At 40.0% G+C, this 26,051-nt stretch overlaps 1 protein-coding gene and 1 non-coding gene across 2 annotated transcripts in view; both read right to left on the bottom strand.

The window, feature by feature from the left end:
• Positions 1–380: 380 nt before the first annotated feature.
• The window catches only part of SNRNP40 (small nuclear ribonucleoprotein U5 subunit 40), a 39,976-nt gene continuing 14,305 nt past the window's right edge, over positions 381–26,051 (bottom strand). Inside the window, exons 5-10 of the mRNA XM_025448354.3 lie at positions 15,626–15,748; positions 9,705–9,825; positions 7,527–7,609; positions 6,171–6,232; positions 1,632–1,735; positions 381–897 (exon numbers count right to left, since the gene is read on the bottom strand). Coding sequence (XP_025304139.1) covers positions 848–897; positions 1,632–1,735; positions 6,171–6,232; positions 7,527–7,609; positions 9,705–9,825; positions 15,626–15,748 — 543 coding nt within the window. The 3' untranslated portion in view covers positions 381–847. The remainder of the gene's footprint in view (positions 898–1,631; positions 1,736–6,170; positions 6,233–7,526; positions 7,610–9,704; positions 9,826–15,625; positions 15,749–26,051) is intronic.
• LOC112660705 (U6 spliceosomal RNA) lies at positions 8,376–8,482 on the bottom strand. Its single transcript, XR_003137145.1, has one exon. It is a non-coding gene; the product is annotated as a U6 spliceosomal RNA (small nuclear RNA).

The raw sequence follows: 26,051 nt of genomic DNA, 5'->3' as shown, positions 1-26,051 counted from the left end.
TTTTAAGGACCTTGACTAATAGGGACTGCTGCTCAGAAAGGTGCTTTTGGCAGGAGGCAGAATAGAAACAGACCTTATTTATTAAAGATCATGTCAAAGTATACAAAAACTGGGTTCTTTTAGACTTGATCACCACTTGACTGGTATGTCTCTAGCAGGAGAGAAATCATTTATTATGGATAATTATTCTCTGGGAATTATTTACTCTGGGAGTAAATCTAAAAAGATGAGAAGGGGGGAAAAAAAAACCCTAAACATCCCTGTAAAATAGTATCTTGGAAATTTAAATGGAATGTATCCCCCCAGCCACATCATATCCAGGTCAGATTTATAGCGATCAAGCTTCAAAGAAAAGACACAATAAATCCAATCCACATGGCTCTTGTAAAAAGGCATCTATTTGGTTTTTAATACAAAATGACTCAGAGAAACACAGAAAGAAAAATATCATACAAGCCAGTTATTGAATTAAAAAAAAAATCCCCAATGAACAAATTTCAGTGACATTCCCTGTCTTTGGCTTGTATTAGGAAACAAGAAACTACAAACCAACCTGTGTCTGTCTCTTTGAAGAAATCTTACTTAAAAAAAAAAGAGGAAAAAATCCCAAACAGTTCCTGAAATCTGGCCGGTGGTTTTAGAGGCCACTGTCAGCTTGTCTTAATCATCCTGGTGGAAGGGGTACCAGTGGTTGCTGGAACATGGCCACCTCCTCTTTGCTTTTTCCTAGGAATGGTCTTCATCTGAAGGGAGGCTGCTAGCCTGGGCACTGCTGGATGCCACTTATGACGCCTGAGGTCTCAGGGGTCAAGCAGCCGTTGGGGCGGGTGTCTTCCATTCCGTATCTTCACTGAATCTCCCCCATATACAGTCTCTTGTCACTGGATGCTGAGAGAACTGAGGTGAAGAGAATGAAGAAGATAACTGGAACTAATGAAGGCTCAAGGAGACTTGGTGCTCAAGGGCTCTTGTGTCAAGAGCCAATTTTGGTATAAAAGAGCAATTGGATTTAGCTTAAATTCCCCTCCTCTTCAACACCACTCACAGGAAACTGTAGCCTGGCTTTTCAATCCAAGTCCTCTTGAAACCACAAGGGTGGACTGTGTTATGGAAAATGCATTATCAGGGTCCAAACCCTGATGTCCCACATCAGCCAAACCCCATAAAGAAGACCTTCTCAGCCATTCTAGGGAAGAATCGATGTCTGTGCCAGTCATTTTGTAAATGTGTTTTTGCTTGTTATAGTTAGCCCTGGAGAAAGTCATACTTTCTTCTTAAATTCAAGGCCCACTGTTTAATTAGCTAGCCAATAAATATCAAGTTGCAATTTATAGCTGAATATTAGAAAATATCATCTTTTAAAAATCCAAATACATCACTGAAACACAGACTTGAAACAAGTAAACTTAAGAGAACTAGAAACAGATTAACCAGTCTCCCTTTGAGATTAAGAAAATGGAACATGCTCTTCCTGTCACCATTTAAAACTATGGTGAGACAATCAAGGGACAGCCATAAAGACTACCTGGAAATTCACATATGACAGATATCCACCTCTGCCTTTCTATTTTCAGGGGCCCTTTAGGGAGATTCCCACAGTTTCCCTTTCCCCAAAGTCAGGACAGACTTACTGATTGGTTCATCAGGGTGGAAAGCCACTTCATTGATGGAGCCAGCATGTCCAGGCAGCTTATACAAAATCCTCCGGCTTGTGGTATCCCACACATACACAAACCTGCAAGGTATCATGAGGAGCAATGCTAAAGCTTCCTAGAGCTGAGAGTAGGGTAGAGGCATGGCTTTTTAAGAGAAATGGAAGCAGAGATTTATTTATTTACTCCATATTTACTGAACTGTGTTCTGATGTTTAGAAACTAGAAATATAGATTCTGAATAAGGGATGGATCCTGCCCTTGAGTAACTGAATAGAGATACAGGAATAAACTATAAGCATTACTGGTATTTTATTTATTTTTAAGATTTTATTTATTTATTCATGAGAGACACAGAAACATAGGCAGAGGGAGAAGCAGGCTCCATGCAGGGAGCCCAACGTGGGACTCGATCCCGGGTCTCCAAGGCTCACACCCTGGGCCAAAGGTGGTGCCAAACCGCTGAGCCACCCGGGCTGCCCGCATTACTGGTTTTTATTTTATTTTATTTTATTTTATTTTATTTTATTTTATTTTATTTTGTTTATTTTATTTTATTATTTTATTTTATTTATTTAATTTATTTTATTTATTTATTTTATTTCAATTTATTCATTTATTTAATTTAATTTATTTATTTATTTAATTTAATTAATTTATTTTTATTTTATTTTATTATTATTTTTTTTATTACTGGTATTTTAAACATAAGTTTTTGGAATAGGAAAGAACATGGAGAAGAAAGATAGTTTTTCCTATGGTCCCCACACAGAAATCTTCAAAGAATGCCTGATATTCATCTAGGATATCTTATAGGAGGTTGGGAGCCTAGGGTTGCAGATTCACTTGAGCTGCTCAGTTTTGCATTCAAATCACAGAGCCCAGAGAAGGGACAGAAAATTCTGTGCGATAACACAACCCAAATATATATACTTGACTCAATCTGGCACTGAATTCATGGGAATCCCATGACCAGACCAGCTAGTCTAAATTCATTTTACAGATAAGAAAACTAAGGTACAGTAACTCTTCGAAGGTGACACAGTTCATCACTGACTCAGTGGCAGAACTAAGGTGAAAACTCAATATATTCCAGTATTTTCCTTTCTCTTACCACCCTCCAACATCTTCTATTTCCCATCACTCCTCAGAAGTTCTTTTGACCTTTAACCTTGCTTGGATCATTTTGGGCTGAAGAGTAAAATAAAGAGACATGATCTTCATATGACCATGCAAAAATAATCTGTTGGTAAATTTAAAAGGCTGGTGGTTTTCAAACAGGTTATAAACATTATTTACATATTTGTTTTGTTTAGTCAACACCTAAAAGGGTACAGTCACCAGTACTTGTTTATAAAATGCCTAGTGCTGGGCAGCCCCAGTGGCTCAGCGGTTTAGCACCGCCTTCAGCCCGGAGCGTGGTCCTGGAGACCTGGAATTGAGTCCCACGTTGGGCTCCCTGCATGGAGCCTGCTTCTCCCTCTCCTCTGCCTGTGTCTCTGCCTCTCTTTCTTTCTGTGTCTCTCATGAATAAATGGATAAAATCTTAAAAAGAAAAAAATGCCTAGTGTTGATGTGACATTACATTTTTGGTCTAAAATACAACTAAATGTGAGCTTCTTATTTGCACTGTTTAGCTCTCAAGGACTAGGCTCCATAGGAACTAAATAAAAGTTCCAAGCAAGATGGAAGGAAAGCAGGAAGCCCATCTGCCTCCAGACTCTTTGGTTCTGATGTTCATATTTTCCCTATAGGTGTTTTTTCTTGCTATGCACAAATAACGCCCTCATGAACCTAGCCCAGGATGATATGGTACAGTAACAAAGTCTATGAGCTCAGGAGTCCGAAAGACTTGAGCTCAAGTCTCATGCACCCATTTACTCACTAAGAAATCTCAGACAAGTAACTTCTTTAAGCTCCTCTTTCCTTAGTTGTGATGATAGGAGACCACACTGATCCCATAGCTTGGTTGAGACAAATGAGATGATACATGCAAAGCAATTGGCATGCAGGACAACAGCTGTTATCATGACGGATACATTCATCATCACAACAGAAGAACATGAAGACAACAGGCTGACTAACGTACTCATGGCAGACAGACTAGTCTTCCCATAGTCCTGGACAGGAACTGTTGAAGGGTTTTGATTTTGAACATGAGGAGGGACGTGATTTGCAAGAAGAGAGGGGGAAACTTGCCAAATCCAGGACAAGCTGAAAAGCAGTTTTCTGAGGATACACTTCCCAGGCACATAAAAGCCAGCAGAACCCCAGATCTCCAAGGGTTTACTTGAAGGCCTCACTCTCCATGGCTGCCAATTAGATGCTAAATTTAGAGGGGTTCCTTGTCCTCCCCTTGCTTTGGCACGGCCACATTGGGCAGGAACCGGGTTCCTTACATAACAGAGCTGCTTGCTCACTTGGGGCTAACTGGCGAGGTAGCCTGAGATGTGGCCAACTCCAGTAGGGAGCCACGCAGGCTGTGCCCAGACCGGAGCCATGTTGTCCATATGTAAGGTTTAGGGGACAGTGGGGAGGGAAAGAGGTAAGAGGACACTGAAAATCAGAAAGGGCCAATGGCAGAAACAAACTGCTCAGAAGAAAAGCTTAGGCAAGTATCATTTCAAAGCTTAACTACATAAAAAAGATATCTCTGCTGAAAATTATGTAAAAACACTTAGAATGGTTCTTCCCCTGTCAAATGCACCTTAGCCTGTGGGCCTGTTTCTTACGGTCTTCCTTAGCAATTGACTACTGAAAATCCCTTAGATTCTCTCTGCAAGGCACCTCTCTACACCACCAGGATGCCACCATGTGGCACCTAGACCCTTTACTCCTAGGAAACAGCCCACTACTTGTCCCTTTATCTCAGCATTCAGATTGCCATAGGAAATTAAAAAAGTGGATTCTGGAATCTTCAGGTGTGTTCGTCATTATTCACAAGCAACACGGTGTGGGAACAGATCAAGGTGAGGCTTCTCTATGGCTGTGCTAGGGCACTTAGTAGAGGAGAAAACTCTGGAATATGCTGAGAGCCCAAGCTAGCCCAGGAAAGGCTTTATGTTTATAAGATGGTGCCTGTTTTAGAAGGGTAGTAGGAAAATCTTTAAACAGATAGAAAGATGGGGTTAAGTTAAAAAGGGTTTAGACAGCTTCCAATGGAAGCTAGAGTCTGCTATCAGAGGGCCTTATCACTCTTTACCGTTCTGTACCTGTGGCCCAACAGCCTGGGCATGGACACCCGCATCCCCACCTCTGACTCTCTCCCAAGGATGGGTCACCACATATACCAAATGCAGCATTCTGACACAAGAATTCTCCCTCTTCTCTTTCTAATTCATCACCAAATGGCTGAGCCAGTCTAAACTGACAGCTAAGGAAGTCTCATAGTCTCTGAATTCCGCCCAGGGTCAGAAAATACTTGGCTCACATGCTGACACAACCTGCATCTAGCAATCATGGGACCTTTTTCTGTTTTTTCTCTTTTTTTTTTTTTTTTTTTTACAGATTTTACTTATTTATTCATGAGAGACACAGAGAGAGAGGCAGAGACACAGGCAGAGGGAGAAGCAGGCCCCATGCAGGAAGCCCGATGCAGGACTCAATCCCGGGTCCCCAGGATCACACCCCGGGCCGAAGGCAGGTGCCAAACCACTGAGCCACCCAGGCATCCCCCACAACACCTTTCCTATTGTACCCACACCCCACTCTGAATCCTCAAAACAGACAGCCATTATGTATAGCTGAGTTGACACGCTAGATGTGACTGAGATGTGACTGATGTCCTCCAGCTAGGAATTCATTCATATAATATTCACTAAGTGCTTAGAATAGGTCAAATACCACCCCGGGTTCAGAGATGACTAAGACTCATCCTCTGACCCCTGGGAGCAAATAATTTAGTGAGGTGCCCCACTCTGTTTGTCTTACTGTAAGATGTAATGAATGCTGATAAAGGTTAGATGTATAAGGTATGATGACAGGGTAGAGTAGAGAGTGATTAGTGCTAGGGAAAGGGAGAGGGCCAGGCAAAGTTTATAGACAGAACAGAGATGATTTCTAAAAAGATAGAGAAGTCTAGAGAATAGAGAAGAGGGGATAGGAGAGAGAAGCCTGGAGGCACAAGGGGTGTAGGAAGAGGGAAAGTTGCATGTGAGAGAAGCACTGTGGCGATGGTTGGGGAGGTGAGTACACGACACATATTGGAATGAAGCACGGCAGAAGAATCTGATGAGGGAAACTGGAACCAGACTAGGAGTCTAGATTTTACTTTGATGGCAAAGGGAATCCAACAGAAGTGAGTAAAGTGTTTACTCTCCAGGTCAAAAACATATCCGCAGAGTAGAAATGATGTGCTTGTCTGACATGATCTGTAGGCCCCTCACATTGCACACAGCTTCCTCTCTAAGGACAGCTTTAAGTGTCTGCTCCAGCTTGGTATCTGCAGTTAATGGATTACACACGACAAGGTACCTGCAGAACTCCATCATTCTTTACCTCATACCCGGTAATCCTTACCTGTCAGCTGAACCAGCTGCTATCTTGCTTCCATCAGGTGACCAAGAACATCTCAGAAGATTCTATAAAGATGAATAAGCAGTAATTCAATGAATACAATAATGTACCAAACCCTTATTAGACTATAAAATCACTGAAAGGAAGACTTTAAATTTCTTTTTTTTTTGAGGGAGGGGGTCCGGGGGAGGGGCCATTTTAAGCAGGCTCCACATCCAGTGCAGGGCCTTTTGTGGGGCTTGATTCTACAACTCTGAGATCATGACCTGAGCTGAAATCAGAAGTCAGCAGCTTAACCCACTGAACCACCCAGGCACCCTGAGACATTAAATTGCAATTATCTTATATTTTTTGTGGCCTAAGATAATATACTGTATTTCATATAACATACAAACCAACTGCAGAAAATGATTAATTTACAGTAAATTAACAGTAGACCTGGCAACAAAATTTTATTTTACCTACAAATGAAGGTTCCCTTTGCTCCATTTATTTTGATCCTCATTAATAATTTTATCTTGAAGGAAAATAAAAATAAAACTGAATTCAATGAAAAATAAGATTTGATTTATAAAGTAAAACTGAATCAAATGGACTTTCAAAATAAAAACATTAGTCTCTATTAACAAATTATCTGGAAGAAAAGCTGCTATCAAGAGGTGAGCTAGGACTTGAGAGTAAAGAAAAAATTTCTCTCAAACTTTGGGCAGTGGCCCTTCCTGAGGAGAGGGATATATTATTCTCAGGGCTCTAAGAGCTGATCACTGGGAAGGTGAGGGGAGCCACTGGGTAACAGCCAGGAAGTCTGGGTCCCATATGAAACAGACCCAAGAGGGTCAAAGTTTCTAAGTAAGTAAAAGGATAAGAATATCTTGTTGAAGTCAGAAGTCTTAAATTGCAAGGGGGCCCTATCACTACCAACCTATGTGACTGCTTTCTGCACTATGTTTCCATTAATTTTATTTCTGGCAAGAACAATTTTGATGGAGAATAGTATTAACTGGAATGCAGCCCCTTCTTAGTAAAGCTACTGCCCTCTATCCTTAGACCCCCTCCCCACACCAACAAATTTAGATATAATGGACATAGAACATTGTTTTAGTTTTAGGTGTATAACACAATGATTTGATGTATGTAAATACTAGTCTTAGCATTATCTTAAATATATCTTTGAGTCAAACTGACAGCAAACTTAGTAAACTCTTTTGCCATGCAGAACTCGCAGAGACATAGGCAGAGGGAGAAGCAGGTTCCATGCAGGGAGCCTGACATGGGACTTGATCCTGGGTCTCCAGGATCACACCCTGGGCTGAAAGTGGCGCTAAACTGCTGAGCCACCTGGGCTGCCCCAGAACTCACCTTCTCAAAGTTGTGCACATTTCCTTGAAATATCTTCACACACCTCTCTTTAGGAGCAAATGGCCGGACATCCCAGACCCGCACTACAAACAGAGCAAAACAGTTATGGGCCAGAGGCCTCCTGAGAACCCACCTGAGATCAGTGTCATGTCAATGACAAATGCTATTTTCTGGGTGAAGGAAGGCCAACATGGTATACTATAAGGTACACGGTAAGGCTTTCACACTGCCACCCCCAACAGACATGAAATGCATTAAAATTCCATTAAAAAGGGTCTAAGACCACAGAGGAAACCTGTGGGGGCTGGAAGGGGACATGCCAAATGCATGGCTAGGGGGTCTGCAACAGAAAGTAGCTGGATGTGACATTAATTTCAACAAAACATTTGCAAATGACTCCTCTACCAACCCCAAAAGTCACATCTGACAAAGCTTTACTATGACAACATAAATACCACTGACTACATTCAATCTATAAAATCCAAACTCAGGACTGATTAATTTTGCTCATAGGGATACCTGACAGTCTAAATTTGAGCAAGGTCAAATATATCAAGAGAGCATTATACTAAGAATCAGAAAAGGTGAACTCTGATTCTCATTCTAGCTCTGTTATACATATGGGTAGTATCAGGTAAAAAGTGAGGTTGTGTTTTGGTCTCTTCTATAAAATAAGAATACTACTTGTTTTTTTTTTTTTTTTTACAAGAGTACTGTAAGTATCAAATAAGAAGATATATGTGACAGGGCTCTAAAAGGGTAGAGGCAATAGACAAAAATAAGGATTTTGTCATTTTATTAAATAGCTATAACAAAAAATTCTTATTACTTTATTTTTTAAAATTAAAAAAAAATATGGAACGCTTCACGAATTTGTGTGTCATCCTTGCGCAGAGGCCATGCTAATGTTCTCTGTATCGTTCCAATTTTAGTATATGTGCTGCCGAAGCGAGCACAAATTCTTATTACTTTAATAGCCATTTAGAGAACCTCATCTTTCCTCACTGTGAACAATACTCGAATTAGTCAATAGTAAACACATCAAAATCAGGATATAAACACACACAGTAAGCAGTGGCTACAGCTGTTGTTAACAAATGCTTTTTCAATAGTGGAATTCAAGTGATGTCATTTTAATTGAGTGTAATAAACATAACAATCCTAGGATTCAGACAGGCATAGAAAGGTGAAGGTAGGTGTGAAAGTTTGCTATTGAGCTGAGAATACAGTTAGAAAGTAAGGATGTTCATTCATTCAAGAACTACTTATTCAGCACCTGCTGAGTGCTAGCACGGTTTTCATTACAAAATGTCAGTAAAAGCATTTCAGTTTCTTTCTTTCTTTTTTTAAAATATTTTATTAATTTATTCATGAGAGACACAGACTGAGAGAGAGAGGCAGAGGCACAGGCAGAGGGAGAGGCAGGCTCCATGCAGGGAGCCTGATGTGGGACTTGATCCCGGGACTCCAGGATCACACCCTGGACGGAAGGCAGGCGCTAAACCGCTGAGCCACCCAGGGATTCCCAGCATTTCAGTTTCTGACAAGCCTTTGAACTTGTATGGGGAGGTGAGTGGACATCTCTCAGCTCTCCCAATACTAAGCATATAATCCATCTTCCTTTTTGCCATAGTAAGCCCATTCTCCCACGTGGCAACACTAAACAAGCAGAGACAAGTCTGTTTGCGTGAATGCAGAATGTTGTGATGTTTTACTGAGGACCTCCATCCTACCAGTGCTTTGGCATGGGGAGGGAGGACACACTGGCAGAAAGACTGCAACTCTAAGAACAGCTCTACAGGTCATCCAACTTTGGTGCACTCGGTGTTCTAGAACTGCTTTGGATGGATCTCAACAAACTAATAATTATCAAGAGTTTAGTACACTGCATGGCTCAACAGCATACCAGAGCTGAAACAGGTCTTAAAAGCTATGTGCAAAGTTGCTTAGGGATTAGATGGCAGATCTGGGACAGGAATCGTGGCTTTTTGACCATATCTTCTAAAGCTTTTTCTATTACCATGTGTTCTCCTAATTGCCCTTGTAGAAACCTGCAAACCACCCTTGACTCTTTCCTTTGATCCACATTATCCCAGTATACATTTCTAAACCCAATGCCCACTTTCCTTGTAGTCTATAGTGACTGGGCCCTTTAAGAGCTTTCCTTTCCAAAGTTACCTGTATTGTCCATTGCATTGGACAAGAGATAAGAGCCTTCAGAACTTAAACTCAGGCCAGTCACTGAATCTGCATGGCCTCTCATGGTGTAGGTTAGCTTGTTTTGGCGCAAGTCCCAGACCTACAAAAAAATAAAAATAAAAAAAAGAGGTACTCCCAGAAATCAAATTGAGAATAGCAAAAAAAAAAAAAAAATATAGTTACTAGTCAACTGCCTTGAGAAACTGGCATCCCTTCTCAATCTGGCTATGGGCCAAGAGAGAAAAAAAAAAAACCTCTTATCTTTTGCAATTTTTTTTTTTTTTAGAGAGAGAGCAAACATGAGAGGGGGGTGGGAGGAGGGGGAGAGGGAAAAAGAGAACCTTAAGCAACCTCCATACCCAGCAGGGAACCTGACATGGGGCTCAATCTCATGACCCTGCGCTCATGGTCTGAGCCGAAATCAAGAGTCGGATGCTTAACCAGCTGAACCCCCAGGTACCCCTCTTGTTTTTCTGAAAAGGGAGTCAAAGTGACTATGTCTGACTAAAGGGCTATAAACTAATGTCAAATATTATAATAAAGTTTAACAAAAATTAAGAATTTACAGGAGTTCTTTTCAAATTATAAATGTATTAAAACTTTAAAAACTAAAATCTTTAAAGATTTATTTTTTTATTCATGAGAGACAGAGAGAGAGAGAGAGTCAGAGACACAGGCAGAGGGAGAAGCAGGCTCCTCGCAGGGAACCCCATGTAAGACTTGATCCTGGGACTCCAGGATTATGCCCTGGGCCAAAGGCAGGCACTAAACTGCTGAGCCACCCAGGGATCCCCAATAAATAAAATCTTTTTTTTTTTTTTAAGATTTTATTTATTTATTCATGAGAGACAGAGAGAGAGAGAGAGAGAGGCAGAGACACAGGCAGAGGGAGAAGCAGGGCTCCATGCAGGGGGCCCAATGTGGGACTTGATCCGGGCTCTCCAGGATCATGACCTGGGCCAAAGGTGGTGCTAAACCACTGAGCCACCCAGGCTGCTCTCCAATAAATAAAATCTTAAAAAAAAAAAAAAAAAAAGCTTAAACTATGCATCTTAGGGATCCCTGGGTGGCTCAGCGGTTTAGCACCTGCCTTTGGTCCAGGGCATGATCCTAGAGTCCCGGGATTGAGTCCCGCATCAGGCTCCTGCATGGAGCCTGCTTCTCTCTCTGCCTCTCTCTGTGTCTCTCATGAATAAATAAATAAAATCTTAAAAAAAAAAAAAAAAAAGTTAAAAAAAAAAACTATGCATCTTAGCAATTAAGACTTAACTTTTAGAATTACAGAAAAATACGTGAACACATCATTTGAAAAGGGCATTATGATGAAACACACATGTATAGAACAAGGCAATACACAGAAATATAGTTGCTTAAAAATTTTCATTAGAAAATGTGGCTAGAAATAACCTAATGTCAAACAGGGAAAATAAATGGTTCATTAAGTTATGGCCCATAAACACACTGCAACACTGTATGACCTTATGCTAGAGATAGTAGAGTGGAAAGGGTAAATTGTAAGACTTATGTGTTATTGGGCCACTAACCCTCCTCTAAGCCTGTTTCAGGTCTGTAAGATGGGGATAACAACATTTACTTCCTATGGCTGTTGAGAAGGTTACAAATAGAAGGCTTAGCAGATGCCTGGTACACAGCAGGCCCTCAATAATTGGTAGCTATTATTAAGCAACTCCTAAAAATAACTCTGAAGACCAAATACAAAAATGTTCCAATAATAAGTTATTAAGCTAATAGGAAGATACAAAACAGTATTTATATTTACATAGACGGAAAGTATATAAAAAATATAAAGGTAATATAAATAGTCTGGAATGTCATATGGAAAAAGAATAGCAATTTTGCTAAGGTCATTGGTATAATATAGAATTTCCTCCAAATCTGATTTAATATTGCTATGTAGTTTTTCTAAGTGAAATTAAATAAATGTTTTTGCTCCCTACTTAAGTAAGGCACTTCTCTTACCTAGAAATGAGTTTGATGTTGATACATAAGCTAGACAACTCCACTTTCCCCATCAATAACTCACTCATGTGTGGAACCCAACAATCATTTTTGTGTCAGGATGTTTGCTGCCTCAATAATCAGGAAAGCTTGAAATGGCTGACGTTTTCTGTTCAAGCTATTGTTCTTCCTCTTCAGAGAAGGCATTGTTGAAGTCTTTAGCTTTTTAGGAGAATATAATGTGCCATCCCTTGTAGCACTTGGACACCATTTTCAAACCTTCCTTCTTGAGGCCTGCACACACTATTGGTGTACAGCCAATGTGTATCTGGGATTTGTTACAGAAAGAACTAATTTAAGCAAGATGTTTTGCAAATGCCCAAATCAGTTGTTCAGTGAATGTTTGGGCATCTGGTTAGTGGGCATCGACTCTGTTTTCATGCTAGAAACAGTATAGAGTAGAAAGTTTTCCCAAGTTTTTGGAGTCTTGTTTACTTTTTTCTTTTTAAGATTTTATTTATTTATTTAGAGACAGAGTGCAAGCATGAGTGTGGGGGAGGGGCAGAGAGAGAGGGCGAAGATGATTTGCCGCTGAGCAGGGAGGCCTGATGTGGGGCTTGATCCCAGGACCACCTGAGCCGAAGGCAGACGCTCAACTGACTGAGCCACACAGGCACCCTACTGTGTACACTCTGATAAAAAAATATTTCCTGAAAACAAAGCACTGGCAGAAAAATATTGGAATGTTTATAGATAAATCAGACTTTTTAGTTTAAAAAGATAAAGACTACAAGGCTATGATGTAAACTTATAAAACATATAGTGTCAAGGCCCATGGCTGGTGCTGTTGGAGAAGCATATGACTCTTGACTTAGGGGTCATGAGTTCAAGCCTCACATTGGGTATAGAGATTATAAAAAATAAACAAACTTAAAAAAAAAAAAGGAAAAGAGAAAAACACAACATATAGGATAAGTAGGAACTATTCACCAAATTATACAAAACTAGAATAAGGGATCTTCTCAAAGAAATATGAAGGTCGGTCATTCATTCATTCATTCATTCATTTTCTAAGTAGGCTCCATACCTAGCATGGAGCCCAATGCAGGGTTTGGATTCATGACCCCGAGATCAAGACCTGAGCTGAGATGAGGAGTCAGTCAACTGACTGAGCCACACAGGCACTCCTAAAGAATATCCTTTTATAAAAAAGCTAATGATATATGTAATTATTGTACTTATGGAACTTTATTTACACATTCTCTATATATGAGATAAATTTGGCCTTCAGAACAAAACTGGCATGACTGAGATTAGCTACCTGTAGAAACTGTCTATCCCAAGAGAAGGAATAACATACAGTGTACAACTCAGAGGACACTGAAAACCTTCACATCCTAGAAAGGGATTGAGTATCCCTTAAGGACTATAGCATAATTAAATATATCTGTTTATAGAAGACCCAGGAACAGTCTAGGATAAGGAAGGAAGAATAAGCCACATTGTATGTGGTAAGAAGGCCTTCCTTGCACAAGAGTATTATTCTTAAGCTAGTCTATCCCCAGAGTGGCATCAAATTCTCAGATCTTAAGTAAAAGAAACCAGTCTCAAAAGGCTACATACTGTCTGATTCCATTTGTATGATATTCTAGAAAAGGAACTACAGAACAAAGAACAGATCAATGGTTGGAAGGAGTTAGGAAGAGAAAGAAGGCTTGACCTAAGTGAACACTATGAAATTTTGAGGGTGATGGAAATTGTTCTGTACTTGTTTGTGGTAGCACACTAATCTATGCAAGCATAAACATTCATAGAACTGTACACTAAACAAACACAATTTTGCCATATGCAAACCTTATAATAATTATTTTATTTTTTTAATGGGAATTTTTTTTAAATGTAAGCTTTATGCCCAATGTGGGAGACTCGAACTCATGATCAAGAGCTGCATGCTCTACCAACTGAGCCAGCCAGGCACCCTTAATAATAATTTTAGAAGTATATAAATTATGATAGCTTAATGACACTAACTTACTGTCACATGTATAAGATGCCCTCTAGTGATTCTAAAGCTAATGGGCTCCCAAACTTCTCTCTGGGAAATATTGTATTAGCTATTAAGACAATCAGATTAAGTTCCCATGCTCTGATTCCACATTCTCCATACAGTTATAAGGTAGAAAAGCGATGGAAAGTTAAATTTTCGAAATGGTCAATTTTCAAGTATTATGGGACATCCAAGTGGGGTAATGCTGAGAGGCTGGTTGTATACATGGGTCTAGACCTGAAGATCCAGGCTGGGAATACAGTCATCAGCATAGAGATATCAAAGTCACAGACGTGGATGAGAACTATCCAGGGAAAAGGTATATATGAGAAGAGCACCTAGGATAGGACCTTGGGGAATAATGACAAAGAAAAAGACAAGATGACTATCTACTGAATTTAGGAACAGAGAGGAAGATCACTGGTGACCTTCAGGAGAAGAGTATTAGTGAAACAATGGAGGCAAAAGCCAGACTAATGAGGGGTGATCAGGAGACCTGGAGTGGAGGAATGAGATGAGGCGAGGAACTGAAGACAGTGAGTGTAAAACAATCATCAGGGGGCATTTCTCCCAGGTATTAAGAGCAGGACTCTGAAACCCAAGTCTGGGTTTTGCTGGGCCTCTCTTAATTCAGTTTCTTCATCTGTAAAATGGCATTAATACCATTTATTTCATGTGAAGTTTAAATGAATAATAGAAAGCTCTAAGAACAATGCCTGACACAGAGGTAGCACTATGTCACATGGTAATGATAACATTATTACTACCATCACCACAAAAGAAGCCTGGCTGTGAAAGGGAAGACTGACAGGGCAATGACAAGAGGAAGTGGCACAAAAGGAAGACTCTCCTATTCAACACCAAAGCCTGAGCATGATGCTGACAAGACGACAGCAGAAGAGCAGGTGGAAAACAGAGGATCTGGGAAAACAGATAGTTTTAGGACCCAGATAGGAAAGTTGAAATCCTTCCACTGAAGGGACTACCTTTACACAAAAGCAAGGACATTTCATCCATAGTAGCAGCAGAGGAGGCAGGGAGGGAAGGGTGCATGGCACAATTTTTAGGTAGGGACAACAGGAAGCTGGATATTTTACCCACTGGTTACCACTCTAAAGGTAAAACACAAGCTGAAGTCAAAATCTTTGAAACACTTAAGGAAGCCAACAGACACAAACTGTACCCACTCCTCTATCCCCCAAACACTTCATATCCACTGGCATTTGTTATGTCCAGAAACTCTGCTAGCTGTTCTAATGCATTAGGTTCATTTAACCTCTACAACAACCCTATGAGGTAGGTGTATTGTTATTAAGAGGCTTATAGAAGTTAAAGAATTTGCTTACAGTCCTAAGAAACTAGAATATGATATAACTGGGATTAGAATCCAAGTCAATTACTCAAAAGCATGAGCTACACTATCCTGCTGCATGGACTGCTGCCACTCTCACATCATTACCACCTTCTCTCTTTCTCGGCTGTGGATGCCCCAAAACTTCCTTTCCACAGTCTCAAAGAGAAAGACACACTGAGAGATCAGAGTTGAGAATCACAAATTGACTCAATGCTATCTCAGCAGGCCAACAAAGTGGAGGAAAAAAAAGGCTGTGGAAGTCTTTAGGCAGGGAACGCATTCTTCACGTTCACAGGCTCCATATATGGGACTTCACACTTCACATAACTGTCTGGTCCCTGATGGTATGTATATGAGCTGCAATGCAACTCTTGACTTAGAAGTCAACAAAGATAGGACGAAAGAAAACAAGATTTAAGTTACTATTTTCCTTGTAGTTGGTACAAAGTGCAAAGCTACCATAATCTCAGAAGTCTGAAGAGATTACCTCTGTGAATAGAGACAGGTGAAAAAGAAATGTAACACAAACATTAAACATACCTTGATATCGTTATCTATTCCACCAGAAATAATCTGATCACTTGTATCATTGAAGGTCACAGCTAACACCTGATAGGTGTTCTGAAATGTCTGGATGGCTGCTTTCTTCCGGATGTCCCAAAGCTGAAGCAGAAGAACAGGAGGGTCTATAGTCAAACATAATTCTAAGAAGTAATTGCATAATACATGCTGAAGTTCAAGGACTTTGTACAAACATATTTTTAACAGGGATTCTGTTCAGAAACTTGTCTGGATATTCTAGTAACATGGTGAGAAGTGACCACAATTTTGCCAACATATCTGAAAGTTGGGAGAACAAATCATTTTGGTCATATTTTCAGACTCCTTTGGTAAAGTATGAATGAACATAGCTCATCAACATGCCCTCAGAATGGAAATCCTCTACTTGCTTAGTTCATATGCTCTTAGCACAGCAAGGATGTAAGACCAGTGTTTTCAAATTGTAGATCAATGGGCTATGGCTTACATTAAAAAATAGAGAGGGGTTACATAAGCGAAAATGGCAAAGTAAGGAAAGCTAAAAGGCTGTCCTACAAAAGCAGAGAATTATATGGCAAAAGAATTGGTAGAATCAACTTTATCAGAACTCTAGAAACTAATCAAAAGTTTGCAGCAACCAGGCAAATGTTTAATGAGGGGAAAAACCCTCCTGAGTCTTAGTAAGAGAGTTTTATAGTGTTTTAACTTACTCTGTCTCTATCTCCTACTCAGCAAGAGCTTTGAAGACAATGGCCCATATTCCCAGTATTGGTTCCTAGTACCAGAGGGAGCAGAATGGACCTTATTCTCAAAGAATTGTGCTTGTTTTTCACTGTCTGGTGGCTCCTTGAAGGATAAACCTAAAGAGTTTGACTTTATTTTGCCTAATCTGGAACTGTGCCAGGGCAGAGGCATTTGTCTAAAACACTGAAAGGCAAATGCATTAGCCTCTGCTGTCTGAGGCCAAGGATGACAGTTGGGGCAAACCACAGATAAACCAAAAAGCCCAGGAGGAAACCTAGGAATGAGACAATCTTGGAGAAAGAGGGCTCTGCAAAGCTGAAGTATTCCTAGGACTCTAGAAGGCCATTTGCATGCCGGTGTCTGGTACATGCTCAGAAAAGACCTGAGAAGGCCTTAAGTTCTCTTCTCACTGATCTGCTGGGCTCTGCACAAGCAGGGAGTGAAGGCTAATGCAAAATTGTAAATTGCCTGGTAAAGACAGACCCAACACACCCACAGTGAATCTGTAAAGACTGGCAGAGTTGTTTTTTTTTTTTTTTTTTACCATAAGCGATTAAGAAAAACTCTGCTGAATCAGTAGTGAGTCACTAAGCTAATAAAACAGATTTCAGGGATCCCTGGGTGGCGCAGCGGTTTAGCGCCTGCCTTTGGCCCAGGGCGTGATCCTGGAGACCCGGGATCGAATCCCACGTCGGGCTCCCAGTGCATGGAGCCTGCTTCTCCCTCTGCCTATGTCTCTGCCTCTCTCTCTCACTGTGTGCCTATCATAAATAAATAAAATAAAAAAAAAATAAATAAAAAATAAATAAAACAGATTTCAGTGGCTACACATGGCAAATAATACAGACTTTACAAAATTAGTTCAGAAAAATCACTAAACAGGGGTGCCTGGGTGGCTCAGTTGGTTGAGTGGCCGACTCTTGGGTTTTGGCTCAGGTCATGATCTCAGGACCCTGAGATCCAGCCCTGTGTTGGGCTCTACACTCAGTGGGGAGTATGCCTGAGATTCTCTCTCTCCCTCTGCCTCTCTCCCTGCTCATGCTCTCTCTCTAAATAAATAAATCTAAAAAAAAAAAAAAAGAAAAAAGAAAAAAGAGAAAAAGAAAGAAAATTCATTAAACAAATAGCTACAACAAGCAGCAAGAACAAACCCTGAGGAGAATATAATTTCCAGAGTTACCACATTATAACATTTAAATGTCCAGTTTTTAAGAAGAAATTATGAGGCACAGGCAGCCTGGGTGGCTCAGCGGTTTAGTGCCACCTTCAGCCTAGGGTGTGATCTTGGAGACTAGGGATCAAGTCCCATGCGCTCCCTGCATGGAGCCTGCTTTCCCCCCCCGCCGCCTGTGTCTGTGCCTCTCTCTCTGTGTCTCTCATGAATAAATAAATAAAATCTTAAAAAAAAAAAAAAAAAGGAAATTATGAGGCACAAAAAGAAGCAAAAAAGTATGGCCTATACAGAAGAAAAAAAGAAATGAAGTCTTTTAAAAAAATGATGGGACAACTGGATAACCATATGCAAAATAATGAAGTCACACCTTTATCTTATACCATATGGAAAAATGTACTCCATGTGGATCAAAGATCTAAACATAAAAAACTATGATATTCTTAGAAGAAAACATGAGGGTAAATCTTCATGGCCTTGGATTTGGTGATGAATTATTAGATATGACATCAAAAGCACCAAGTGACCAAAGGAAAAAAACAGATAAATTGAACTTCATAAAAATAGAAACTTTTAAAAAAAATTTTATTTATTCATGAGACACACACACACACACACACACACACACACACACACACACACACAGAGAGGCAGAGACACAGGCAGAGGGAGAAGCAGGCTCCATGCAGGGAGCCCGACGTGGGACTCGATCCTGGGACTCCAGGATCAGGCCCTGGGCTGAAGGCGGTGCTAAACCCGCTGAGCCACTCAGGGATCCCAAATAGAAACTTTTGTACATCAAAGGATAGATGGTATCTAGAAAATGAGATGAGACAACAACCAACAGTGGGAGAAATATTTGCAAATCATGTATTTTTTTTTTTAGATTTTTATTTATTTATTCATGAGAGACATAGAGGGAGAGAGAGAGACAGACAGATACAGGCAGAGGGAGAAGCAGGCTCCATGCAGGAAGCCCGATATGGGACTCAATCCCGGGTCTCCAGGATCACGCTCTGAGCCGAAGGCAGATGCTCAACCGGTGAGCCACTCAGGCGTCCCACAAATCATGTATTTGATAAAGATCTAGTATCTAGAATAATGAACCCATAGTCCAACAACAATAATGCAGAGCCCAATAAATGGGCAAAGGCCCTGAGTAAACATTTCTTTTCAGAAGGTATAAGCACGAGAAAAGATGCTCAGCATCATAAATCATTTGGGAAATGCAAATCAAAATGATTAGACTGCTTCACGCTCACTAGGATGGTTATGATTAACAACAACAAAAAGGAACCACAGAAACTAATGAGTGCCAGTGAAGATGTGGAGAAGTTGGAACCCTTGAACATCACTGGTGGGAATATAAAATGATGCAGCTACTGTGGAAAAGCGTGGATATTCCCCAAAAAGTTAAAGTAGAATTAATATATGACCCAGCAATCCTGTTCCTAGATATATACCCAAGAGAAGTGAAAATGGGTATTCAAACAAAAACTTGTGCACTAATCTTTGTAGCAGTGTTAAAAAGGGATGAAGTATTAATACACGTTATAACAAGGATGAAGCTTGAAAATATTAAGCTGAGTGAAAAAAACTGGACACAAAATGAAATGTCCAGAAGAGTAAGTACATAGAGACAGAAAGATTAGTGGTTGCCAGGACTGAAAGGGAGAAAGGTACTGACTCCTAAGTGGGCATGGGGTTTCTTTTGGGGGTAATAAAAATGTTCTGGTATTGGCTCATGGTGATGAGCACACACATTGTGAATGTACTGGAAGCCACTGAATTGTCCACCTTTTAAAATGGTTAAAAAGGTGTATTTTATGTTTGTGAATTTTACCCCAGTTAAAAAATATATAGAAGAAAACATCCCATATACAAAGAGTTGGTTCATAAACACAGACGTACTAAAGGGAATATACACTGGGTCATAGTATAAAATATATTCCTTAATGCGGATTGTGATTAAAAAAACATTTAAAAATTACTATGCTTAGACCACCTAGTTTATTTTTATTTTTATTATTTTTAAAATATTTTATTTATTTATTCACGATAGACACAGAGAAAGAGAGAGGCAGAGACACAAGCAGAGGGAGAAGGAGGCTCCATGCAGGGAGCCTGACCTGGGACTTGATTGCGGGTTTCCAGTATCAGGCCCTGGGCTGAAGGCAGTGCTAAACCACTGGGCCACTGGTGCTGCCCTAGACCATCTAGTTTAATCTCAACTTTTATGGATGGGCAAACTAAAGCTTAAAGAATCAACTACCTTGAAGAAAAATACCCAGCAGGTCAATAACAAAACAAGGACTAGAATTTAGTACTGTCTGATTCCATTACATTCCTGTTGTATTTACTAAAATGTGTGTTAATTTCTTGTAATTACTAAAGTAATATATGCTTGTTAAAAAGTCAACATTTATTTTCAATGGCTGTCTGATTTATTTTTTAATGTTTTTTTAAATTATTATTATTTTTTAGATTTTATTTATTTATTAGAGAAAGAGAGATACAGGCAGAGGGAGAAGCAGGCTCCATGCAGGGAGCCCAATGTGGGACTTGATCCCGGGTTTCCAGGATCACGCCCTGGGCCGAAGGTGGCGTTTAACCGCCGAGCCACCAGGGCTGCCTGCTGTCTGATTTATTAATAACAGATGATAAAGATTAGGTAGAACAATTCTAGAACCCTGTACTCTAAACAACTAGGCTCTATTTTTTTTTAAATAGACATATATAGAAGATGGCAGAAGAGTAGGGTCCCCAAGTCACCTGTCCCCACCAACTTACCTAGATAACTTTCAAATCATCCTGAAAACCTACGAATTCGGCCGAGATTTAAGGAGAACAGCTGGAACGCTACAAAGAGAAGAGTTTGCACTTCTAACAAGTACAACTTGTTTTTAGCCACTCTGCACTGAGCAAAATGACTAGAAAGAAGAACTCACCACAAAAGAAAGAATCAGAAACAATACTCTCTGCCACAGTTACAGAATTTGGATTACAGTTTGATGTCAGAAAGCCAATTCAGAAGCACAATTATAAAGCTCCTGGTGGCTCTGGAAAAAAGCATAAAGGATTCAAGAGACTTTATGACTGCAGAATTTAGATCTAATCAGGCTGAAATTAAAAATCAATTAACTGAGATGCAATCCAAACTGAAGGTCCTAACGACAAGGTTAATGACGTAGAAGAAAGAGTGAGTGACATAGAAGACAGGTTGATGGCAAGGAAGGAAGCTGAGGAAAAAAGAGAAAAACAATTAAAAGACCACGAGGAAAGGTTAAGGGAAATAAATGACAGCCTCAGAAGGAAAAATCTACACTTAACTGGGGTTTAGACAGTGCCGAAAGGGACAGAGGACCAGAAAGCATGTTTGAACAAATCATAGCTGAGAACTTCCCTAATTTGGGGAGGGAAACAGGCATTCAGATCCAGGAGATAGAGAGGTCCTCCTCTAAAATCAATAAAAACCGTTCAACACCTCGACATTTAATAGTGAACCTGCAAATTCCAAAGATAAAGAGAAAACCCTTAAAGCAGCAAGAGACAAGAGATCCCTAACTTATATGGGGAGAAATATTAGATTAACAGCAGGCCTCTCCACAGAGACCTGGCAGGCCAGAAAGGACTGGCAGGGTATATTCAGGGTCCTAAATGAGAAGAACATGCAGTCAAGAATACTCTATCCAGCAAGGCTCTCATTCAGAATAAGGAGATATAAAGAGCTTCCAAGATAGGCAGAAACTGAAAGAATGTGACCACAAAACCAACTCTGCAAGATAATATTAAGGGGGACTCTGTAAAAGAAAGAGGACACCCAAAGAAATAATCCACAAAAAACAGGGACTGAATAGGTATTATGATGACACTAAATTCATATTTTTCAATAGTAACTCTGAATGTGAATAGGCTTAATGATCCCATCAAAAGACGCAGGGTTTCAGACTGGATAAAAAAGCAAGACCCATCTTTAGCTGTCTACAAGAGACTCATTCTAGACCTAAGGACACCTACAGCCTGAAAATGAAAGGTTGGAGAATCATTTACCATTCAAATGGTCCTCAAAAGAAAGCAGGGGTAGCAATCCTTATATCAGATGAATTAAAGTTTATCCCAAAGATTGTAGTAAGAGATGAGGAGGGACATTATATCATACTTAGAGGATCTATCCAACAAGAGGACCTAACAATCATGAATATTTATGCCTCTAATGTGGGAGCTGCCAAGTATATCAATTAATAATCAAAGTAGGGATCCCTGGGTGGCGCAGCGGTTTGGCGCCTGCCTTTGGCCCAGGGCGTGATCCTGGAGACCCGGGATCGAATCCCACGTCGGGCTCCCAGCATGGAGCCTGCTTCTCCCTCTGCCTGTGTCTCTGCCTCTCTCTCTCTCTCTGTGTGACTATCATAAATAAATAAAAATTAAAAAAAAAATCTTTAATAATCAAAGTAAAGATATACTTAGATAATAATATACTAATACTGGAAGACTTCAACACGGCACTTTCTGCAAATGACAGATATTCTAAGCCCAACATCTCCAAAGAAACAAGAACTTTATTATTTATTTATTTTTTAAAAAAAGATTTTATTTATTCGTGAGAGACAGAGAGAGAAAGGCACAGACACAGGCAGAGGGAAAAGCAGGCTCCATGCAGGGAGTTCGATGTGGGACTCGATCCCGGAACTCCAGGATCACGGCCTGGGCCCAAGGCAGGGGCCAAACTGTTGAGCCACCAGGGATCCCCGAAACAAGAGCTTTAAATGATACACTGGACCAGATGGATTTCACAGAACTTTACATCCAAACGCAACTGAATACACATTTTTCTCTAGTGCACATGTAACTTTGTGGTCCAGAATAGACCACATACTGGGTCACAAATCAGGTCTCAACCAATACCAAAAGATTGGGATTGTCTCCTTTTTCAGACCATAATGCTTTGAAACTTGAACTCAATCACAAGAATAAGTTTGGAAGAAACTCAAACACGTGGAGGTTAAAGAGCATCCTGCTAAAAGATGAAAAGGTCAACCAGGAAATTAGAGAATTATAAAGATTCATGGAAACTAATGAGAATGAAGATACAACTGTTCAAAATCTTTGGGATATAGCAAAAGCAATCCTAAGAAGGAAATGCATTGCAATACAAGCATCCCTCAAAAACTCAAATACACCAGCTAAACTTGCACCTAAAGGAACTAGAGAAAGAACAGCAAATAAAACCTACACCAAGCAGAAGAGAATTAAGTAATGATTTGAGCAGAACTCAATGAAATAGAGACCAGAAGAACTGTAGAACAGATCAACAAAACCAGGAGTTGGTCCTTTGAAAGAATTAATAAGATAGATAAACCATTAGCCAACCTTATTAAAAACAAAAGAGAAAAGACTCAAATTAATAAAATCACAAATGAAAAAGGAGAGATCACAACCAATACGAAGGAAATACAAACGATTTAAAAAACATATTAGGAGCAGCTATACACCAATAAATTAGGCAATCTAGAAGAAATGGAAGCATTTCTGGAAAACCACAAACTACCAGAACTGGAACAGGAAGAAACAGAAAACCTAAACAGGCCGATAACCAGGGAGGAAATAGAAGCAGTCATCATAAACCTCCCAAGACACAAAAGTCCAGGGCCAGATAGCTTCCCAGGGGAATTCTATCAAACATTTAAAGAAGAAACAATACCTATTCTACTAAAGCTGTTCTGAAAGATACGGAATACTTCCAAACTCGTTTTATGAGGCCAGCATCACCTTAATTCCAAAACCAGACAAAGACCCCACCAAAAAGAATTATAGACCAATATCTCTGATAAACACAGATGCAAAAATTCTCAACAGGATACTAGCCAATAGGATCCAACAGTACATTAAAAAGATTATTCACCACGACCAAGTGGGATTTATCCCCGGGATGCAAGGCTGGTTCAACACTCGTAAAGTAATCAATGTGATAGATCATATCAACAAGAGAAAAAACAAGAACCATACGATCCTCTCAATAGATGAAGAGAAAGCATCTGACAAAATACAGCATCCATTCCTGATCAAAACTCTTCAGAGTGTAAGGATAGAGGGAACATTCCTCAGCATCTTAAAAGCCATTTACGAAAAGCCCACAGCAAATATCATTCTCAATGGGGCAACACTGTGAGCCTTTCCCCTAAGATCAGAAACACCACAGGGATGTCCACTCTCACCACTGCTATTCAACAGTGTACTAGAAGTCCTAGCCTCAGCAATCAGACAACAAAAAGAAATAAAAGGCATTCAAATTGGCAAAGAAGTAGTCAAACTCTCCCTCTTTGCAGATGACATGATACTGTACATAGAAAACCCAAAAGACTCCACTCCAAGATTGCTAGAACTCATACAGCCATTCGGCAGTGTGGCAGGATACAAAATCAATGCACACAAATCAGTGGAATTTCTATACACTAACAATGAAACAGAAGAAAGAGAAATTAAGGAGTCAGTCCCATTTACAATTGCACCCAAAAGCATAAGATACCTAGGAATAAACTTAACCAAAGAGGTAAAGGATCTATACCCTAAAAACTACAGAACATTTCTGAAAGAAATTGAGGAAGACACAAAGAGATGGAAAAATATTCCATGCTCGTGGATTGGAAGAATTAATATTGTGAAAATGTCAATGCTACTCAGGGCAATTTACACATTTAATGCAATCCCTATCAAAATACCATGGACTGTCTTCAGAGAGTTAGAATAAATAATCTTAAGATTTGTATGGAATCAGAAAAGACCCCGAATAGCCAGGGGAATATTATAAAAGAAAACCAGAGCTGGGGGCATCACAATGCCGGATTTCAAGTTGTACTACAAAGCTGTGATCATCAAGACAGTGTGGTACTGGCACAAAAACAGATACATAGATCAATGGAACAGAATAGAGAACCCAGAAGTGGGCCCTCAACTCTATGGTCAACTAATATTCGACAAAGCAGGAAAGACTATCCACTGGAAAAAGGACAGTCTCTTCAATAAATGGTGCTGGGAAAACTGGACAGCCACGTGCAGAAGAATGAAACTAGACCATTCTCTTATACCATACACAAAGATAAATTCAAAATGGATGAAAGATCTAAATGTGAGACAAGAATACATCAAAATCCTAAAGAACACAGGCAACACCCTTTTTGAACTTGGCCACAGCAACTTCTTGCAAAATACATCTATGAAGGCAAGGGAAACAAAAGCAAAAATGAATTACTGGGACTTAATCAAGATAAAAAGCTTCTGCACAGCAAAAGAAACAGTCCATAAAACTAAAAGACAACTTACAGAATGGGAGAAGATATTTGCAAATGACCTATCAGATAAAGGGCTAGTATTCAAGATCTATAAAGAACTTCTTAAACTCAACAGCAAAGAAACAATCCAATCATGAAATGGGCAAAAGACATGAACAGAAGTTTCACAGAGGAAGACAAAGACAGGGCCAACAAGCACATAAGAAAATGCTCTGCATCACTTGCCATCAGGGAAATTCAAATCAAAACCACAATGAGATACCACCTCACACCAGTGAGAATGGGGAAAATTAACAAGACAGGAAACAACAAATATTGGAGAGGATGTGGAGAAAGGGGAACCCTCTTGCACTGTTGGTGGGAATCTGAACTGATGCAGCCACTCTGGAAAACTGTGTGGAGGTTCCTCAAAGAGTTAAAAATAGAACTGCCCTACGACCCAGCAATTGCACTGCTGGGAATTTACCCCAAAGATACAGATGCAGTGAAACGGCAGGACACCTGCACCCCAATGTTTATAGCAGCAATGTCCACAATAGCCAAACTGTGGAAGGAGCCTTGGTGTCCATCGAAAGATGAATGGATAAAGAGATGTGGTTTATGTATACAATGGAATATTACTCAGTCATTAGAAATGATGAATACCCACCATTTGCTTCGACATGGATGGAACTGGAGGGGATTATGCTGAGTGAAGCAAGTCAATCGGAGAAGGACAAACATTATATGGTCTCATTCATTTTGGGAATATAAAAAATAGTGAAAGGGAATAAAGGGGAAAGGAGAGAAAATGAGTGGGAAATACCAGAGAGGGTGACAGAACATGAGACACACCTAACTGGGAAACGAGCAAGGGGTGGTGGAAAGGGAGGTGGGCGGCGGGTGGGGGTGACTGGGTGACGGGCACTGAGGGGGGCGCTTGATGGGATAAGCACTGGGTGTTATATAGTATATGTTGGCAAATTGAACTCCAATAAAAAAATATACAAAAAAAATTAAATAGACATATATAACATGGATTTACATTTTCTAAAAAAGATTTTATTTTATTTTTAAAGTCTATTTATTTTTAGTAATGTCTACAGCCAATGTGGGGCTCCCACTCATGACCCCGAGATCAAGAGTCTCATGCTCTTCCAATTGCGCCAGCCAGGTGCCCTGAAAAGATTTTATTTTTAAGTAATCTCTATATCCAATGTGGGGCTTGAACTTACAATCCTGA

Source organism: Canis lupus, chromosome 2 (genome assembly GCF_003254725.2).
Source record: "Canis lupus dingo isolate Sandy chromosome 2, ASM325472v2, whole genome shotgun sequence".
Lineage (NCBI taxonomy): Eukaryota > Metazoa > Chordata > Mammalia > Carnivora > Canidae > Canis > Canis lupus.
The sequence above is the reverse complement of the archived record's forward strand: the minus strand, read 5'-3'. Positions and strand labels throughout refer to the sequence as shown.